This window comes from Heptranchias perlo, chromosome 7, assembly GCF_035084215.1.
Source record: "Heptranchias perlo isolate sHepPer1 chromosome 7, sHepPer1.hap1, whole genome shotgun sequence".
Classification (NCBI taxonomy): domain Eukaryota; kingdom Metazoa; phylum Chordata; class Chondrichthyes; order Hexanchiformes; family Hexanchidae; genus Heptranchias; species Heptranchias perlo.
In genome coordinates this window covers 43,476,770-43,496,633 of record NC_090331.1, presented here as the reverse complement: position 1 = coordinate 43,496,633, position 19,864 = coordinate 43,476,770, and the positions used below count along the sequence as shown (strand labels likewise).

Below are 19,864 nucleotides of genomic sequence, written 5' to 3'. Positions count from 1 at the left end.
ATAAAGTATTATCAGCAGAACAAATTGCAGAAACTTTATTAAGCAGTTATGTAGTTAAATATTAGACAGTCTAGAATCAGAAAAGTTAAATAAGAAGCCAGTTAGTAAACTGAACTGTTAAACATTCCAGAGAATTTGGTGTATGCCTTGGGGTGAATTGTTTTCAGCTATTTCACAGTAGGAAATAAGCTGAATGATGATCCTTTACGGCTATTAAAGAAAATCCTGTCCCATTGGGTACATGCAGAACTTCAAAACAGAGAATATTGGGAATACTGATTCTCAAGAAAGAATATTATAATGGACTCCTTTGTGTCTAACACAAACTGTTTAATTAGTTTCCATTTAGAGTCTCAAATGTTCTTTGACTTGAACTATCAGTTATTGGATTAGGGACCCACCAAGTAGGAAATCACAGCCAACCTGAACTCAAGAAGTCCGTAGCAAAAACAACAACTTGCATTTGTATAGCGCCTTTAATGTAGTATAACATCCCGAGGCGGTTCATAGGAGCATTATCAAACAAAATTTGACACCAAGCCATATAAGGAAATATTAGGACAGGTGACCAAAAGCATGGTCAAAAAGGTAAGTTTTAAGGAGCGTCCTAAGGGAGGAGAGAGCGCTAGAGAGGCGGAGAGACTTAGGGAGGGAATTCCAGAGCTGAGGGCCTCGGCAGCTGAACAAATGGCTACCAAAGGTGGAACGATTAAATCGGGGATGCACAAGAGGCCAAAATTTGAGGAGCACAGAGATCTCGGAGGGTTGTCGGGCTGGCGGAGGTTAGAGATAGTGAGAGGCGAGTCCATGGAGTGATTTGAAAACAAGGATGAGAATTTTAAAATCGAGGCGTTGCCAGATGTAGGTCAATACAAGCCAATGTAGGTCAGCAAGCACAGGGGTGATGGGTGAACGGGACTTGGTGCGAGTTCGGATACAGGCAGCAGTTTTGGATGAGCTCAAATTTATGGAGGGCGCAAGGTGGGGGGCCGGCCACGAGAGCATTGCAATAGTCAAGTCTAGAGGTAACAAGACATGGATGAGAGTGTCAGCAGCAGATGAGCTGAGGCAGGGGCAGAGACAGGCAATGTTACAGAGGTGGAAGATGCTATGTTTCTCTGTATTGTGCCGTCATGCAAACCTAAATGAATCAGCTAAACTATAACAAGTACACATTTTGTTAATGACATAAATCTCACATTGAGCACAGACCAAATCAGAAGACAAATACTTGACACTACAGCAGAAAAAGATTTGGATTCAAACCCCCACAATGGTAATTGTCAATCTCAGTTATGCTGTTACGAGAAGACATTAACAGAAGCCAAGCAAATTCTCATGGGGGGGGGGGGGGAGCAAGAGTCAGCCATGATTGGTGTAGTGTGCCTTTTGCTAATAGGCCTCTATCAATGCCATTTGAGACTAAGAGCAAATTGGTCTGCCATCCTAAATAACTCATTCAACATACCTGCTGGTTCTTCATGTGACATAATCCAAACATTTATTTTGTTGTCCTGACCACAAGAAGCCATCAGAAAACACTGTGATCTTGAATTATCCATGCCATCTGGCAAAGCAAAATAAAGTTATGAAATACAACACTGCACAAAAAAACTCACAAAAGTCATGTAATTCAACAGTTTCCATCACCTTCTATAAACAATATACTTCAAGGAAGAGATAAAAATGTGATTATACATATAAGCATTGTAATCTGCCTATCAATAGGAATATCACTGCTTTCATCTATTGGATTGGATCAATTCTGAATATTAAAAAGATCAATTTTTGATCTTTGTAAACCAAAAGCACAAGTTCAAAAAATATATAGGAAGAAGCCTACCCAATAATTTGCTTTTCCTGTAGAATTGGTGATCTCCATGTATGTGATACACAAGTCATTCCTAGTTACTATCGGATGGTCCAAATTAGTTACTTACAAACTCTCCCACCTGTTGTTCCCCTCAACCTTCATCCATTTACAATGTCAATTTTGAGTGTCTTGATGGTTTAGCGGGTAAATGCACCAACTAGTGAGAGACTGTGCTATAAAGACTGTGAAGGTCCCAAGTTTGATCTCTGGTCTGTGCAAAGTTCTTTGATGTCATCTGCAATTGACTTCAGTAAGGATGAGAAGAAAAACCAGCTACAGTTCCTGCTCCTAATTGACATCTAATGACACATTGCTGACAAATATGGCGGTATGAACGTTTGGTTGTGTGGTCCCAGGGGGAACAGTCTGTATTGGTCACTCTATAGCTTGCATGCAAAGAATGACCACTTCGGTAAATTGTCAGATGACTCCCTGAACTTGAGCAACTGTAACCCAGTCGAGAAAAAAAGTGAATTTATATGCAAAAACTTTTACCTATGGACCAAAACCCATTCTTCCTTCTTTCCTTCAATCTTCCTGCCCTGAAAAACACTCAATGTTCCCAGTTTCTGCAATCGCAGTATTGCCCATGACCAATATTAAAAATGGTGCAGTTTTCTTTTAAAAACAAATGCCAACATAGGTTTCTATGCCTGAACATGACCATAACTCGCTTCTGCTAATTCCATAGGCCACCTTCACACATCTCTTATGACAGTTTTGGACAATTTTTTTAAACATCTACAAAGGCCAGGAAAAATCACAGCCTTGTTTTAGGTCATTATAAAAAAATCAGTTTCAAAGTAAAAGATCAATGTATATTAAATTTAGTGCAATTCATCTTTTTGAAAATGCCTGGTTACTTCCTTATTTTACCAAACTTGTATTAACTACAATCCAATGTTCATTTAATTAGCTTAAACATTTTACTCATGCTGCCGGTTGATTATTTACCAACTGATGTTATTTTTAAAAGATACAGTTACTAGCTTAATGGAAAACCTTTTTTTAAATTCAGGGGCATGTCATTTGAACTCGGTATCTTTTTACCTTAAATAAAAGTTTGCCAACATACATTTTCAGAAAGGTAATGCCCCTTTGATACTTCTCTTCAAAATATATTGAATATAAAATGTGGTGTGGTCAATAACTTCATCAAAATGCCATTACATAAATACTCAAAATATTTGAAATTATGTTTTCTGAACTATTCAACATAAAACATACCATTGATTGGCTGAGGTGAAAACTCACAGCAGGTGACTCCCAGGTCATGAGCTGTTTCCACATTAAGATGGCACTTCATTTGACAATCCCAAACAGTCAGCTCTCCTGAGGTTGAGCCAGTAACAAAGTAGTTACCACCAGGAGAAAAGTCACAAGCAATTACCGATCCATCCTTAACGGTGCTTGTCCTGAAGTTAAGTAACAATTCAGATGAGAGTTCAGCATACTACAAATGTTACTCAGTATGGTTTTTCTTCACAATCTATTCTTTTCTAAACAAACAATCTACAAAAAACAAAAAAGTGAACAGGAAATATACTGCACAAACTTTATACTCAAATCGATCGGGGTGAAGGTAGGGCATATTTGGAGATTGGGGGAGGGGAAGGTATGCCAGGGTTAGCATCCTGGTAGAGGGGAAGGTAGGGTTAGAGTACAGCTTTGAATAGTAAAAGGACAGAAGAGTGTTAGAGGCTGTTAAGAGGGGTAGAGGAGCGAATCAAGAGCTGCCAAAGGTAGCAACCATACCGCTGCAACCAGTGACACCAATATGTTAAACCCAGACAGAGTAAAGTAGGGGAATGACGTGGGATAGGAGGCGGTGGAGGGGAAAGCAAAAGAATACCAAATGTGAAGAAATTACATACCCAGAAACAGAAAACAAAACGGCAACCAGGCTGGACAAAAGAGTTCAGAAATTTGACGCAAACCCACCTCATGGCCAAATGATGGAATTGTGAGCAATTGTGACCTGACATAGCTGAATTCACTGTTAAATGTTGACACCAGAGTGTTGCAAACAAAATTGTGACAACAGGAAGCAAGGTTTTTGAACAGGAAGTGCATGCCTACACAAGCTTTTTAATAAGGTATTAGTTAATGTCCACTAATTCCATTGTATGCGAGGAATGAAGACCATGTAATTTTCAGGTGAAGCAGGGTTAAGGGGCGGGGATCATTGGACCAGGATGTGCAGATTTAATTTGGTTCCCATTTTAAAGTCATACATTCTTATCCTTATGTAATATTTGCTATTATCTATCCATACTACAGTAAAAATCTTACACCAATTTTATGGGATCACTTTTAGATTGCATTGTGTCTTGGTACCATGTATACAGAAAAAGCGCCTAGACTTAATGGGCAAATGATGTTTTCCTGTTGCTAAAATTTTCTGTACATGTTTTATAGTTCCATATTTTTCTTGAATTCATTTTTCAGCAATATTTGCAGAAAATAATATTTTCACAATTTTGTAATAAAGTGAATATTTTGAAAATGGCAAGGAGAATCCAGTGAACGGACTGAAAATAAGTGGCTACTTTTCAAAGACTTAAGTTTAAATGGGCACTGTCTTTCTAAAAAGTTACACTTTTCATTTTCAAGTGTGATTCTGTGTCATAGCAAGAATAACAAAATATAATTATTAAAACTGCCCACGGCTTTATTTTGGTGCCTGAACTAACTTTACTAATTTATCACCATACCCCCCCGCCCCCACCACCTTTTATGCAGATCTATCAAGTTTCAATTTTACATAAATTTCATGGAATGCATCACTTAAAAAAAACGACATAAGAACAGGATGCAGCCAGAAACAACTTGAAGCAGAGCAAACTGTTAACCTGTGGTACCACAGGGAAAACCAGATTTCCTATAGCCTAATACAAGTGTAAGCAACCCTGCATTTGAACTTCTACATACCAGATGATGACATGCATGGGGAATGAGTTCTACAGGCAGGGGAATGTGCTGTTATAGCTCAATGGCTATGTCAATAGCTCTGTTATTGTCAATAGTTCTATTATTGTTCTATGCAGACATTTTGGGCTAATAACAAAATTTAGAGGTGTAGCTGCAGCATCTCTTATTCTCCTGATAAACAAGCAAACAACTCATGTGGTGCTACTTCAGTCAAAGTATATGACAGTATCTCTTCAATGTTAAAAAAGACAGACATTACTGAGTTAGGCCATTCTCATCAGTGGGTAGATTTAAGCCTTGTAGAACAATGAAACTGCCAACTATGATAAGTTAAGCCAATCCTTTCTGAAGGGTAAGGGATAAACAGCACCATACAGTTCCCTGCATTATCCAATTTGCCTTCAAAGAGCTGCAAATCTGGCCATGCCTTAGTACTAGCTGTTGCTGGAGCTGCATCAGACTAGAAGAGGTAGACCAGGGTCAGGCATTTCAAGTCGTCTTCAATGACCAAAGATACAGCACTAAAAATTTTTGAGACGGGGGATGAAACCTCCTTTGAAACAGATCAATTTGCACTAGATCATGGACTGGTCCTGATCAAGCTGGATCTCATTTTGCAATGGGATTTTGGTGACCTTCTATTGACGTCAATCAGTGCTGAACGTTATCTTGATGGCATAAAGTGGCACAGATGACTTCTGAGCTGGCTTGATCAAGAGAAAAAATTCAATAGAAACTTACATACAGATAGCAGAGAGCTTCGAGAAAGGCGTTGCCACGCTGGGCAAATTAGATCATCATAAGAACATGCCGTTCAGCATTTGTATGCTAGCTCGAACTGTGCTCAAACATACCAATCTAGTCTAGCAGTGTGGATGACAAAATCACTTCTGTTGAGAGAGATCAGACTTCACAGGAAAGTGTTTTTGCATCAACACTTCGCTGAAACTAACCACATCCCTCACTCTTACAACAGATGTGATCTTGAACGATGGCCTACCTACTTTGAGCAGGTTCTAGTACATTCTTGCAGAGAAATCAAATTTCATTTGACAAAACGTTGTATCATGTTTCAATGGCAAGCATCCTGAACAATGGCAAGCATCCTGAACAATGGCCATCATGATCACCTGCAATGAAGAAAGCCCTCTAAAAAGTAATGTGGAACAGGACTGACATTCTTCTGCAAAAGAAATTCTTCAACTGGGAAACGAAATCTGTAAATCTCAGAATATATAAACCACATTGAATAATGCCTTAAGTAAGTTTCAAACATATAACAAGAGATTTGTGAACTAAATTTGTTCATCCTGTTGTTACGCTACCAAACATAAATTTAAATTAAACATTTAAAGCTACTGAACTGTACATTGGGACATCAAAATGCAACAAAAAAAACCTGATCTATTCCAAAACTATGAATTAAAACATACTATCTAATCCTGGACAATTTCTAATTTTACAATAACCTACCTTTTACGTAACAAAATCTCACAAGATATTCTACTAGGGCACAGTAGACACTGAGCAGGAAGAGAAAAGTTAGTAGTGGTGAATGAAAGCACAGCTGAAGAAAGGTTTTGAGGAAATGTGATGGTGGAAGAGAGGTGGCAAGGCAGAGACAGTGCACGGGTGTGGTAGCTGAAAGCTCTCCGGCAGAGGAAGAGCTGCAACAGACCAGATTTTGGTGACAGACTGGATATGGGGAACAAAGCTCAGGGTTGAAGAAGACATCAAGATTGTGCATCGTTGGATGGAGTTTGACTGAGCAGCCAGAAACGGGAATGGAATTTGTGCTGAAGATGCAAAGTTTCTGATGGGAGCTGAACAAGATAGCTTCTGTCTGAGCTGGAGAAAGTTCTAACTTATCCAGGACTTGATGTCAAGCACGGTCAGACAACAAAGTTGCAATCATAGAGTCGAGGGTAGCAGTAGATAGGTATAGTTGACTGTCACAGGCATACGTGTGGAAGCTGACCCAATGTTTATAGATTTGCAGAAGGACAGCATAAAGATGAAGGGCCAGGGCCAAGGATGGAGCCTTGGGCCATGCTAGAAATGGCTATACATGGGAGGGAGGAGAAACCACTGCGGGACAGGGAGTGAATACATTTGGACAGGCAAGACTGGAACAAGGGGAGGTGTCACAAAGATGGACCATGGAAGTATCAAATGCCCCAGCGAGATCTAGGAAGGCAAGGAGGGAAAACACTCTATGATTGCAGTTACACAGATGCCGTTGCTGACTGACCAGAATGGAGGGCGTCAGAGGGAATGGTGGGTGCAGAGTTAGCAGCAACAATGTATTTGAGGATCTTAGAGATTAAAGGAAGATTGGATATAAAGTAGTAGTTCACGTGGACAGAGGGGCTGAAGGTAGATTTTTTTTTAAAAGAGCGGTTATTTGGCATTCATGATAGAAATGTTAGAAAATCAGTTTTGCTGATGTTTGAAAGATGACAAAAAAATACTGAAGTGATCAAATAACCAAAAACGTTACATGCTCTGTATCTAACTAACCTGCGAAGTTTCTTCCAGTGAACATCCCATAATGCCACAGTACCATCAGCTGCACCAGATACCAAATAATTGGAATCATGGGAGAATTTGCAAACTCTTACTGGACTTTCGCTGGGCTGTTTCAATATTGCCAACTTATCTCCAGTCTGAGGATTCCATAGCACAGTCATCCCATCGGTTGAACTCGAAGCTAGAAACTTCCCACAAGAACTAAAACAACAGGAATGTACACCATAGCTATGACCTTTTAGCGGTGAGAAAGGGAGCTCTGAGAAATCCTTCAATAAATAAAGGCGTATTGTTTTGTCCAGTGAACAGGAAGCCAGATAAGTGGAAGAGAAGGCACAGCAGTTAACATCATCAATATGATCTGTAAGAGTTTGGACAAGTGTCACCATGGCCAACAGTCTTGATTCTTGCTTCTATAAGAACCTGGTTTTCCCCACTTCTCTTAAAATGATGAAATCTGTAACAGAAAGTCAGGAAAAAAGCAAAGGTTAATAATACCAGTGATGTCACCTACAAAACTTCTTGGGCAAGTGTCAGTACAACAAAACAGCTTTTTTTTTGTTTTTAACAGATCTGAAAAGTAAAGGAAATACAGTTTCAAAACATTTTTGATTCATAGCACATTGTGTGAATTATTACAAGTGACAAAAAATGCTCATTTAACTGCCATTATTGCAACATACATAGTATAAACTGATCTCAATGTCTTCCAAAGAAAATATTTTAAAACAATTAATCTGCTATATAAAGTGCAAACTTGTTCACATATGATTGTTTAGTGAACTATTTTTAAACATTTCAAATTACTTCATTTAACAAAGGCTGTTACATTATTGATAAAAGCATAAACACATCTTATTTACACTTTAGTATTATTTTGTTCAATGGTAAGCAGCAGTTTTTTTTAAACACAGTAACATTCTACAAAGATATGAAAAACATTTTGAAAAAAGGAGACAAGTTGTTCTGTTCTCCAAGACTGAATATAAAGTCATTTATTAGTGCAATGGCGCCTTCTAACTATCATATTGAAATTTACCAGCCAAACTTGTAACAGCAAGTCAGCTTAAAAAAAGTATTCCCTCTTAATTTCATAGATAAATTAATACTATGGTATTTTAGTTAGGTGCGGGTCCTTGTGTTTTGAAGCCTTGGGAAGGGAATACCAGGTTCTGGTAAAAAGTGAAAGGGAAGTGGTTTCTGGATCTGTGAGGGAGTCCCAGGGTCTAGGAAAGCAGTCCTGGGGCCTGGGAGTACATGCAGAGCTCCAGGGGTGTGCGAGCACTGGGAGAAAAAGTTCCCCTAGTCTGAGAGTTGAGGGGTCTGTGAGCATTGTCCCTGGGTCAGAGAGAACTGGAGTGGTGAGGTCTAGGGTGTGGGAGTAATGGGGTGGTCCTGGGATGTGACAGCAGTGTTTGAGTAGTGGCAAGGTGTCACCTGAAGTGGGAGCTTTCGGTAGGTGGAGAAGTAATTGGGAGGGAATTACAGGGTTGAGGAAAGGGGAGGGAGTCATTGAGTGTGGGAGTATTGAGGCTCTGGCGAGTGATAGCATGAGGGGGAGGGGAGGTTCTGGTAGCACTACTGATGCTGAGGTCTGGCAGTGTTGGAGGGGGGCAAGAATCTTGAATGATTAAGGAGAAGGATGGCAACCAGAATGTGGCTTGACCTTATGACCTATCTGAGCCCCTTACGGGCCATCAGGGCTTGAAATATGGCATTGCCAGCTGTCATGGTGAGTTTTTCTACTCTAGCAAGTTTAAAGTGCAAAATGCGCTGATACAAAATTTGTCAACGATGGAAAATGTTGCACATATCAAGATGGAGCTATTGTCCTGAAGCTAGCAACTAACACGTGGGCTTTTGAGAGAGGCTGGGGCCTTCACATAAAACATTAATGAATCGACTATAAGTATGGAAAAGACGACTTCTCAAGGTAAGCTGAATCATGTTACTGTGAAATATATAATTTCTTAACTATTTCTTATGTTACAAACCTTATTTTAGCTTATCAACAGGCTGAGGGAAAGAAAAAGGTATTTTGACTGGTCCTCCTGAAGTACAAGGTGTCTCCTGGACTGGCAGCTCCCTACTGATTTCCTCTTATGTAACTCCATCTGTGGCCAACCATTGCCACCTCCCCCTGCCCCAGTCTCCTGTACCCCACGCACAAGACCTCTTGCACCCAATGTTGGGTATATTTTCGATCAAGCTGCAAATAAAAGCTACTTGCTCCAGAGCAGAGTGCTCATTCCCCAACCCTGGTCCTTCTGTGCTTTTACCTGGTTACTCTTTTCTACATCTGCACACTGCTTCCACGTGATTTCTTGGACTCTCCAGATGACAGGACTCTGCTGCTCTGCTGAACTACACTGTATGCCTCGGCTGCTGCGATTCTGCTGTGCCACTCCAAGTCAAAGATAACTGCTCTACGCCACAGTACCTATCCACCACCTCTTGCTGTGGAGCGAGCCTTTGGTTTAGTGGTAGCATTCCCACTTCTGAATCAAAAGGTGCAGGGTTCGAACCCCACTCCACACAGTCCCAATGAGTGGAGGCTCGAGCCCCGGCTTTGAATTCTGGGTTGATAGCCAGCGGGATACACGCATCTGGTGGGTGTGGGTGGCCCCTACCTCATTGTATGGGTTGCGGGAGCCCGTAAAACCCTCCTGCCTTATCGGACTAAGCACCCTATCAGCCAGTATAAAAGATAGTTATGGCCATGCAAGGAGCGTTCATGTCCCGACCTGTCAGCAGCCTACGAATTGGTCCACTATTTCATACTATTCTCCAATGGCGAAGAATGTGAAGATACAAAAACAACAATCGCTCGTTGTTGGGACTGAATTCAACTCGTTTGCTGGCTTCTGAGCTTTACTCTGCTATTGCTTGGATCTTGGATAGAAGTCCACATTCTTCTAGGCCGAATTCCATTTCTTCACTGGTTTCAGGGCTTTACTGTGATCTCTACTTTGCTGAGACTATATTCTCTGTGGGACTGCTTCTATTCCATTACCTCATCTGCTTCTACTGGCTTCTGTGGGCTCAGTTTCTACTCTTCAGCTGGGATTCTCCATTCGCTATTTTCTGGATTCTGCTACGATGCTGCTGAATAACTTCTGTCCTGCTGCTATCCTCTTGCTTCCCATGGCTACTGACTCTGCTTCATTAATCCTCAAACTTCTCTATCCCCTTCACTGCACTGAACTGGACGGCTGACACTCCTGCTGTTTCTCCCGCTCTTGTGATCCTTGCTGTTCCTTGAAGCATTTTTCTCAACTCCACTGATCCCTTAGATTTAACCTTCACCTTCCACGGATCCCTAGTCTTTGCTGTTCTTGGTCCCCAACTTTCACTCCCATTGGTCCACTGGACACACTAGCGCAAAATGCTAACATGTAAGGCCACTATACACCTACGCTGGACTAAAGGGTCAACCTTCGCTGGCTCATGGCCAACTCTCCGCTCCTCCTCAAATCCACTGGACAATCTTCACCGGTGTCTCAGCTGATACTCTGCTCCTCAAAATGGCTCCTGAATCTATCTCTCTCCATGACTGACTCTGAACCAGGATGTTGGTTCATGAATGCTTCAAGCTGACCTCATGCTGTATATAAAAACAAAAGCAAAAAACTGCAGATGCTGGAAATCTGAAATAAAAACAGAAAATGCTGTAAAAGCGCAGCAAGTGAAGCAGCATCTGTGGAGGAAGAAACAGAGGTAAAGTTTCAGGCTGAAGACCTTTCGTCAGAACTGGAAGATGTTAAAGAGTTAAAGTTTTTAAGCAAGTACAGAGCCAGGGAAATGGGGGGGCAGGAGGGATGGAAAGAACAAAAGGGAAGGTCTGTGATAGGGTAGAGGGCAAGAGTGATTAAATGACAAAAGGGATAATGGTGCAAAGCAAGGAAGTTGGTAATGGGACAGGTTAAGAAACAAAAGATTGGTCAAGAGTAGCTATAAATGGCAACAGCAGAACCATACCCAGCAGCTGCAGTCCAATATTTTTTTTAAATTGGAGCACTGGTTATGGTCCCTCCCGCCCCCCTTTCCCTGGCTCTGTACTTGCTTAAAAACTTTAACTCTAACATCTTCCAGTTCTGACAAAAGGTCTTCAACCTGAAACTTTACCTCTGTTTCTTCCTCCACAGATGCTGCTTCACTTGCTGCGTTTTTACAGCATTTTCTGTTTTTATTTCAGATTTCCAGCATCCGCAGTATTTTGCTTTTGTTTTTATATACAGCATGAGGTCAGCTTGAAGCATTCATGAACCAACATCCAGGTTCAGAGTCAATCATGGAGAGAGTTATTGAAATCAATGTTGAGTCCAGAAGTTTGTAAAGTGCCTAAATGAAAGATGAGGTGCTGTTCCTCGAGCTTACGTTGAGCTTCAATGGAAGAGTGTAAGAGGCCAAGGACAGAGAGGTCAGAGTGGGAGTGGGACGGGGAATTAAAATGGCAAGCGACTGGAAGGTCAGGGTCACACTTGCAGGCAGAGTGGAGGTGTTCAACAAAGCGATCACCCAATCTGCGTTTGGTCTCTCCAATGTAGAGGAGTCCGCATTGTGTGCAGCGGATACAGTATACTAAATTGAAAGTAGAAGTAAACCGTTGTTTCACCTGGAAGGAGTGTTTGGGGCCCTGGACGGTGGAAAGGGAGGAGGTGAAAGGGCAGGTGTTGCATCTGCTGCACTCACACTGGAAGGTGCCGTGAGGAGGAGAGCGGGTGTTGGAAGACTGGACCAGGGTGTCGCGGATGGAGCAGTCCCTTCGGAATGCTGAAAGGAGAGGGGAAAATGTGTTTGGTGGTGGGATCGCGCTGGAGGTGGCAGAAATAGCGGAGGATAAAACATTGAATGTGGAGGCTGTATATAGGTTGATTTCATCTCACCACTGGACCATGTCATATCATTGCCTCCTTGTCCCAGTTTACAACCACAACATGTCTCACCTAATTTCTGCCATATTTATGTAACCCAGAATTTCCTTTGCGTCCATTCACGTGTGTATTTTGGCTGCTGCTCTGGACCCGAGTCCATTACTTCTATCTCCCTTTTTCTTCCCCTCAGCTTCTCTTAGGCCTTTCTCTCCTCCCCTTCCCATCATCTGGCATGCTACCTTTCATTTCTCCCCTCTCAGATACTTTGTGCACCCCCCACGCTCGAACTTTACCCTAACCATAACTACTCCTCAGCCTTCTTTCTCTCCTGTCACCATACAGGATTGAGTCCCCCTTGAACAAGCCCACAGCTATCCTCTGTGCCTCCCTTGGCATGGTCTGACGGGCCATCGTGGTATTTGTAAGCTGCTTCCTTTCAAGCAGGGCTGCCCTATTCTCGTCTTGCTAATCTTCCTGCCAGGAACGCCTGCTGGGAGCTACCCTCACCAACCTCCTTCCCGTTCCACTCACCCCACCCCCCAATGCCACTTTGGACTCTTTCGATAGATCAACAATCAGAGTCCCTCTCCACATTTCCCTCCAGAATGTCCGCTTGCTCACTCACTAGGTCCTTACCATCCACAACCTTATTGTGGATGATTGTATAGATGCCCTCGCTTTGACGGAAACTTGGCTCACAGATAGTGACATCTTGCCCCCTACCGAAGACTCCTCGCCTGGCTACACTTTCCACCTTCTGCCCTGCATAAGCCATGGTGGCGGTGGCAAGTCCATTATCACCAAGTTACACTTTGATCGCTCCCCTTACTCCTTTGGCACCATTGCCTCCTTCAAGAATCTCCCCCTCTTACATCCCACATCTCTCCTTTAAAATGCTTGTTGTCTATCACCCACAAGCGCCTCCCAGAGATAACCTCCCTCCTTTTCTCCCTCGGCCTCTGCACTGTGACTCTACATACACCATAATTTCAATCTTTATCTCAGTCCCCTTACCCTCGCTCCTCTAAATTCACTACACTGCTGTTCTTCCTAAACTTCTCCCTTCATGTAAACTCTCCTACCCATATTCACAGCCACTCCCTCAACATTATCATCTCCCATGGCCTCGGTCACTAAAGCCATTTCCAATCACTGCCTTATATCCCTCATCACCCACATACCCTTACCCTCTTTCAACTCCACATCTGCCCCAAGGGAAAAAATCTCCCCTAAAATCGCTTACAAGTGCATTCTCAAACTGCCTTTTGTCCTTCTTTCACCATGATACCTCTGCAGCTGTTCATTTGCACAACCTGTCTCTCACCTCCACCTTTGATACTCTCGTCCCCAGCAAAACAGTCACCGTCGCCCATCCCTGCCATTCCCCCGGTGCAGCCCCCATCTTCATTCTCTCAAGGCCAAGGGGCACAAAGAGGGCAGTATAGAAAGTAATGAATTTTAAAGGGGCAGCAGCTAAAAAATAAATTGATATTGAGAATGGAGAGGAGCTAAGCTGTAAGAGATCACCTCCATATAAAAGCTAAGAGCCACAGAGGCAAGCCAATATTAAAAAGGATACTCAGAGAAAGCAAGAATCAAAAGGAGAACACAAGAGATAATAAACTAAAACTGAAAGAGGACTAATGGGAAAAACAAGACTATAAGAACAGCACCTAGCAGAATGAAAATTAAGGTGTAATGTTCTCAAACGAGAAATCCAGATACATTAAAAAGGTGACAAGATGTGATAACTGTCTGTTCATCATAAACTTAGGGAAAAAAAATTGTCTGTCTTAGTAACTGAGATTTGTAGTGTCCAAAATAAGGTGTGCAACATAAAAGATGTATAAAAAAACTGCATGTTTCACAACAACATGGTTAAACTTAACTATCAATTTGTCTTATGTCTTTGATCACTTTGATTATTGTTTTTACTTGAAATACTTGCATTTTTATGGTGCCTTTCATGACCTCAGGACGTTCCAAAGCACTTTACAGCCAATGAAGTTATTTTGAAGTAAGTAATCTTACAACATCAGGTTATAGTCCAACAGTTTTATTTAAAAATCACAAGCTTTCGGAGGCTTTCTCCTTCGTCAGGTGACGAAGGAGAAAACCTCCGAAAGCTTGTGATTTTCAAATAAAACTGTTGGACTATAACCTGATGTTGTACGATTCCTTACATTTGTCCACCCCAGTCCATCACCGGCATCTCCACATCATTCTTTTGAAGTGTAATGGACTACTGAAATGTAGGAAACGGAGCAGCCAATTTGCGCACAGCAAACCCCCACAATGTGACAGTGACTAGATATCTGTTAATTTTTTTAAGGTGTTGATTGAGGGGCAAATATTGGCCAGGACACCAGAGAGAACGTCCCTGCTCTTATTCAAAATAATGCCATTGGATCTTTTACGTCCACCTGAGAGGGCAGATGGGCCCTCGATTGAACGTCTCATCCAAAAGACAGCACCTCTGACAATGCAGCACTCCCTCAGTACTGCACTGGAGTGTCAGCCCAGATTCTGTGCTCAAGTTTCTGGAGTGGAACTTGAATCCACAACCATCTGACTCAGAGGCAAGAGTGCTACCACTGAGCCATGGCTGACACTTTGAAGGTCTCAGCCTCTCTCAAAAGCCTAGCCTTGGCCTTCATAATTGTGTCTGAAGCTGTCTCAATGAACTGAAGGCAAAGCATGCAGTCTGAACACATGCAGTATACATCAGCAGCATTTTGTCAGCACAACTGGAAGAATGTTTCCCTTCGGCCTCCAACAATATTTTGGTTGCTTTTTGAAATTATTTGAAGAAAAGCAAGATGAATTTCTGAAATTTATTAAGCATTTTCTGAAACAGAATAGCTGTCTGCGTGAATAACAGAGTTAATGGGATAGAGGCAGTGACCATTTCAAACCTGGCAGGGTAGTAATGATTGCGTACCTTTGGTTGCTTTTGTTTACTATCAAAGTAAAAAATTATATATTTTCCTCAGTGGCAAAGTCAAATTGTGTCTGTGTATAATAGTATTACTTTGTATATTTTGAAAATAATTTGAATACAAACTAGACAAGGAATTTAACAAAGTTTAATTGATGAAGTTTTAAATAAAAGTTAAATTACTTCAGAACATGCATCAAGCAGGAAGGGAGAGTGATACAATTCCATTGTTTCCACTTACAATTCAAAACCACAGTTTCCATAACATTTTTTCTACAGCTGCAATGGGTGAGAGGAAACATATGGCAAATTGTGAAATAATTATAACAAGGTAAAACAATTTTGTTATAAGGTTTTTAATCCAAAAGACCTTTGGGGCTGCTAAGGTAAATAATGCCTTTGAAAGAAATTTCAGGAAGTGTTTATGATTGACAGAAATACTAGCCATTCACGTGGAAAGTTGGTTGCAAAAGCCCTGCTTCTTGCCAATAGCTTCTGAAGACATAACAACTTGCTGCATTAGACCAATACTATAACTGTCTTTGAAGTGGTTAAGACACAAACTGGGTAGAACATAGGAATCAATCTCAACATTCTTAATAGGATTGCAATTAAGCATTGCGTCAAAATATGGACATTTCACACAGCCACGCCATGGACAGCTTTCCAAAGCTGTTAACAGCTGAAGACAGTATTGGAGGCTGCATATCTGAATCCCTATGCTACCAAGTTGCCGATTTTGCTCAGGCTACTGCCAGGTTTCGAATTAATTATGGACGGTGCCTGTCCACAGGACTGGAAGGAGGGAGAAGACCGAGGTAATTCATCATCCCCAACCCATTCTCAGTTGCTTCCTTTTAGTTGGCTTGTAGTGGCATTGCAGGGCCTGGTAGAAGGTACCCTTCTCTAACCCAGAGGCAGTGTGGGTCGAGGAACAGAATAAAGCACACTCACTGATCTAAATGGAGATTAAGAACATTTTATTTTTTGTTTTGCCACTGGATTGCATACTTCCCAGTTAATATCAAGTGTTCAGGGGTTCCATGACTACAAATTGGCTCTCAAGGTAGCTTGAAGTTGAATCACTCACTGTTTCCTCTGGAATGGCTCTGGGAACATGTGGACGCTCCCCATCTAGAATGTTCACCCCAGAAAGAGTTAACATATTGTAAAAAATGTCGAAGTTTTCCTAGAACCAGTGTGTATTCTGTAAAACGGGGCAGCACTTCCCTGCCCATTAACTTTGACACGAGTAAACAAAGAATACGGTGCACGCTCGGTCGCACAACACCACTGGTGATGTCGGGAAAACAAAACCACTCCCAACGATGGCTTCACTCGGTCGCTATTTTCCACATCCAGTGCCAGCTGAAAGCGCCACGCAGGAGGCACACCGCAGGTAAGGGGGGGGGGGGGGAGGGAGGGGGCTGGTACGTACAATCACAGCGGCCTACCCTGCTTTCAGTAAATCATAAACTACAGACCCAGCTGCCCTGGTCATTGGGCTCACTTTGGTTAAAATTAACACAGCCGGGGAAACGGAAGCTGCAACTACTTACAAAATGTCTGTCAACAGCAGAAAACACACGACCGTGAGCACCAAGACCGCGGCCCTGGGACAGCGCGGAACAGAAACTGGGCCTCTCCTCCTTACGTCACTCCTTCGGAACCTGGGAGTCAGCTCCATGGAAACCGCAGATACCGCGCGGACAGGCCACGTTACGCACGCACTGCTGGAATAAATTCTGCTTTCAGCCCAATCAACAGTGTAATAATCGGGAGAGCGAGAATTAAGCAATAAAAAAAATCAGATCAGTAGTACTCGTACTTTGAGATGGGTATTGTTATTACAATGGCAGAATTCTCTCAGGCAACGTTGGGTATAATTGGGCTCAGCTGTGATGCCCCTGCAGTTGAATAGTTTGCCAACCTTGTCTAATAACAGAGCTGTGCACATTTGTGGAACCATACCGCATCATTATTCAGTGCTTTGAGAGGAAGGAAGCAAAACATTAGTTAACACCATGTTAAAAACACCATCCAAGCCCAATCCTATTCTCACCTGCCATGCCCACCCAAACACACACTTTCCAACAGGGATAGTAATATGGAGTGAGAACCCTGGCTGACTTTTCTTTTTCCAAATCTAGAGAGGTTGAGACTATTGGTAACACATTGGGTGTGCTTATTTTGTCCACTAGTTGATATTAGATGTTCTTAATAGGGAGATCTAGGCCAGGTTGTTGGTTAGAAGATGGTCTGGGCAAAGATATTACCCCATTAGTACTGTGCTGTTGTCAATTTTGTGGCAGTTTAATTGGCAGAGGCACCACATTATGGGGAACTATTGAGGTATCCCCACAAGGTCATAATCTGTGAATCAGGTCCATTTGGTATTTGCAACTGTATTCTGTCAAGATGCCACATCACGTAATCAATAGGAAGCTATTTTATTCAAACATAGTTCCATAGGGTAGTACATTTTTGTTTTCAGGTAACTGCTTCACAGCTGAACGTCAAGGTCCTGAAGGGGCCGACATGGCAAGCAACACCGTATTTGGAAACTTGCCTTAAAATTCGTGGTTCTACTCATACCCGTTGCAACATATATCTCCTTTAATGGTTTTTCCTACTGTAGTTGCATGGTTCCCTCGACAATATGATCCGCAAGCATAGAGTCAACTTCCACATGCACATCACGAGGATGGCCTCAACCGGGATCTTGGGTTCATGTCACGCTACATGTAACCCTACCTGACGTAGAGTCATCCAGACTCAAGTCGTAGTTGGCTTGTTCTCCATACATAGATGCGGCCGGACCTGCTGCGATTTCTAGCGAAAAAAAGTTATCTGTTTTTAGTACAACTGGTCATTCTCTCTCTCTCTCTGTCTTTCTGATTTGACCCCTTGTGACCCCACCTCAGTATTCTTGGATGTAATGTTTCCCTGACTAACCTGTCTGAACACGATTCACACCTTTGATTGCTGTGATTATCTCTCTGCCGAGGTGTGATAAAGGGCAGTTAGAAAGATTATCTGTAATCACCAGGCATTGTTCTCTGACTATATATGCTGTACCTTTATGCAACTCTTCACTCACCTGACGAAGGAGCAAAGCTCCGAAAGCTTGTGATTTCAAATAAAGCTGTTGGACTATAACCTGGTGTTGTGCGACTCCTTACATCAATGATACTCAGCTTTAACTTTATACATTACCATCAACTACAGGGGTGTTGCTACATTCTCCAACTACCTGACTGATATCCCATCCGTGACAAAATTAATTTTTGATCTGCACAACATTAGTAAAACCAAAACTATCCTCTTTGGGTCCCTGTGTACTTGCCTGCCTCTGGCCTCAACTTCATCAAACATCTCAGGTTAAATCCAGTATATCATATCTCTGGCCTTGACTCCATCAAACACCTCAGGCTAAATCCAGTATACTAATGAATTTAGCCTGACATGACTGATAGAATCGAGGCCAGAATGTAAAAATAAATGCATTTATATAGCACCTTTCACATCCGCAGGATGTTTGAAAGTACTTCACAGCCATTATGTGTTTTCTAAGCAAATGCAGCAATGGTCCAACATACAGCAATGAGATGAAAGATCAATTAATCTATTTTGGTGGTATGGGTTGTAGGATAGATGTTGGCCATGCCACTGGAAGAATTCCCTGCACTTTGAAAAAGTTCTATATCTTTTATGTCCATCTGAACAGATGGATTAGACCTTAGCTTAACATCTCATCTGAAAGATGACACATTTGCCAATGCAACAGCTCCTCGGTACTGCACTGAAATGTCAGCCTAGACTTGTGAAGTTCTCAACTTTCTGATTCAGAAGTCAGTACCATTACTGAGCCAAATTGACACTTTTGATGGAATCTTTGCACCCTCTTACCCAAGCTGAACTTCCTTCACCATATCTGATCCAGTCGAGACCACTATTTTTCACCTTTGAAGCACTGCGTACCTTTGCTCCTGCCTCTCAGTCATCACTGCCGAAACCTTAATCCATCACCTCAAGTCTTTAATTATCGAATGGTTCTTCTTTCACATCTTCATCCTCCACAAACTCCAGCTTATTCGAACATACGAAAATGGTAAGCAGGAAAAGACCAGCTAGTCCATCAAGCCTGCCCCACACTCATGATGGCCGGAGCATCATGACTAGACACTTCCTACCCCCGCCCCCATAGCCATGTAATCTCCAGGAAGAGACAAAAAAAAGAGAAAAACTCAGCCAATAAGGGAAAAAACTCTGGAAAATGCCTCTTCGACCCTCTCAGGCAATCAAAACCAGTCCAGAAAATCACATGAACCTTGAGTTATCTGTAAAACCACTTACTTCCTATATGATGGGTTCTCTACCCCAGTCAAGAACCAGTCCAGCTCCCTCTTAAAGGCATGCAAAGAGTCAGCACCAGCCGGCAATACATACCAGAGGCTCACTACTCTCTGGGGAAAAAACTTAGAACTCTGTAGCTCACAGCAATTTCCCATACAATGTACTGTATTCCAGGCATCTTGTCCATGCTATTTTCCATTGACTCTGTGTCCTAGTGAATTGATTACTATCTTCACTTTCAAATTCCTGCCTCAGCAGTCTCTTTCAACTTTGCCCACATGCACCTTCTGCTTCTCCGGCACCAGATTACTTCTCGTTACCTACTCCCTCCACCACCATCAGTGGCCACTCTTTTAGCCATTA

The 19,864-nt window shown here is 42.2% G+C and overlaps 1 protein-coding gene and 1 long non-coding RNA gene across 4 annotated transcripts in view; one reads left to right on the top strand and one right to left on the bottom strand.

The window, feature by feature from the left end:
• The window catches only part of wdsub1 (WD repeat, sterile alpha motif and U-box domain containing 1), a 49,390-nt gene extending 32,567 nt beyond the window's left edge, over positions 1–16,823 (bottom strand). The window contains exons 1-5 of one of the 2 annotated variants that reach the window (XM_067987423.1): positions 16,705–16,823; positions 16,236–16,279; positions 7,325–7,790; positions 3,101–3,288; positions 1,469–1,567 (exon numbers count right to left, since the gene is read on the bottom strand). In XM_067987423.1, coding sequence (XP_067843524.1) covers positions 1,469–1,567; positions 3,101–3,288; positions 7,325–7,722 — 685 coding nt within the window. In that variant the 5' untranslated portion in view covers positions 7,723–7,790; positions 16,236–16,279; positions 16,705–16,823. The remainder of the gene's footprint in view (positions 1–1,468; positions 1,568–3,100; positions 3,289–7,324; positions 7,791–16,235; positions 16,280–16,704) is intronic. The other variant, XM_067987422.1, reaches the window with a different exon arrangement.
• Positions 15,613–16,963, top strand: LOC137323661 (uncharacterized). Of its 2 annotated transcripts, none has more exons than XR_010963418.1 (2): positions 15,613–15,963; positions 16,722–16,963. It is a non-coding gene; the product is annotated as an uncharacterized lncRNA (long non-coding RNA). The 2 variants fall into 2 exon arrangements; XR_010963419.1 differs by lacking the exon at positions 15,613–15,963 and adding an exon at positions 15,985–16,544.
• Positions 16,964–19,864: the final 2,901 nt, after the last annotated feature.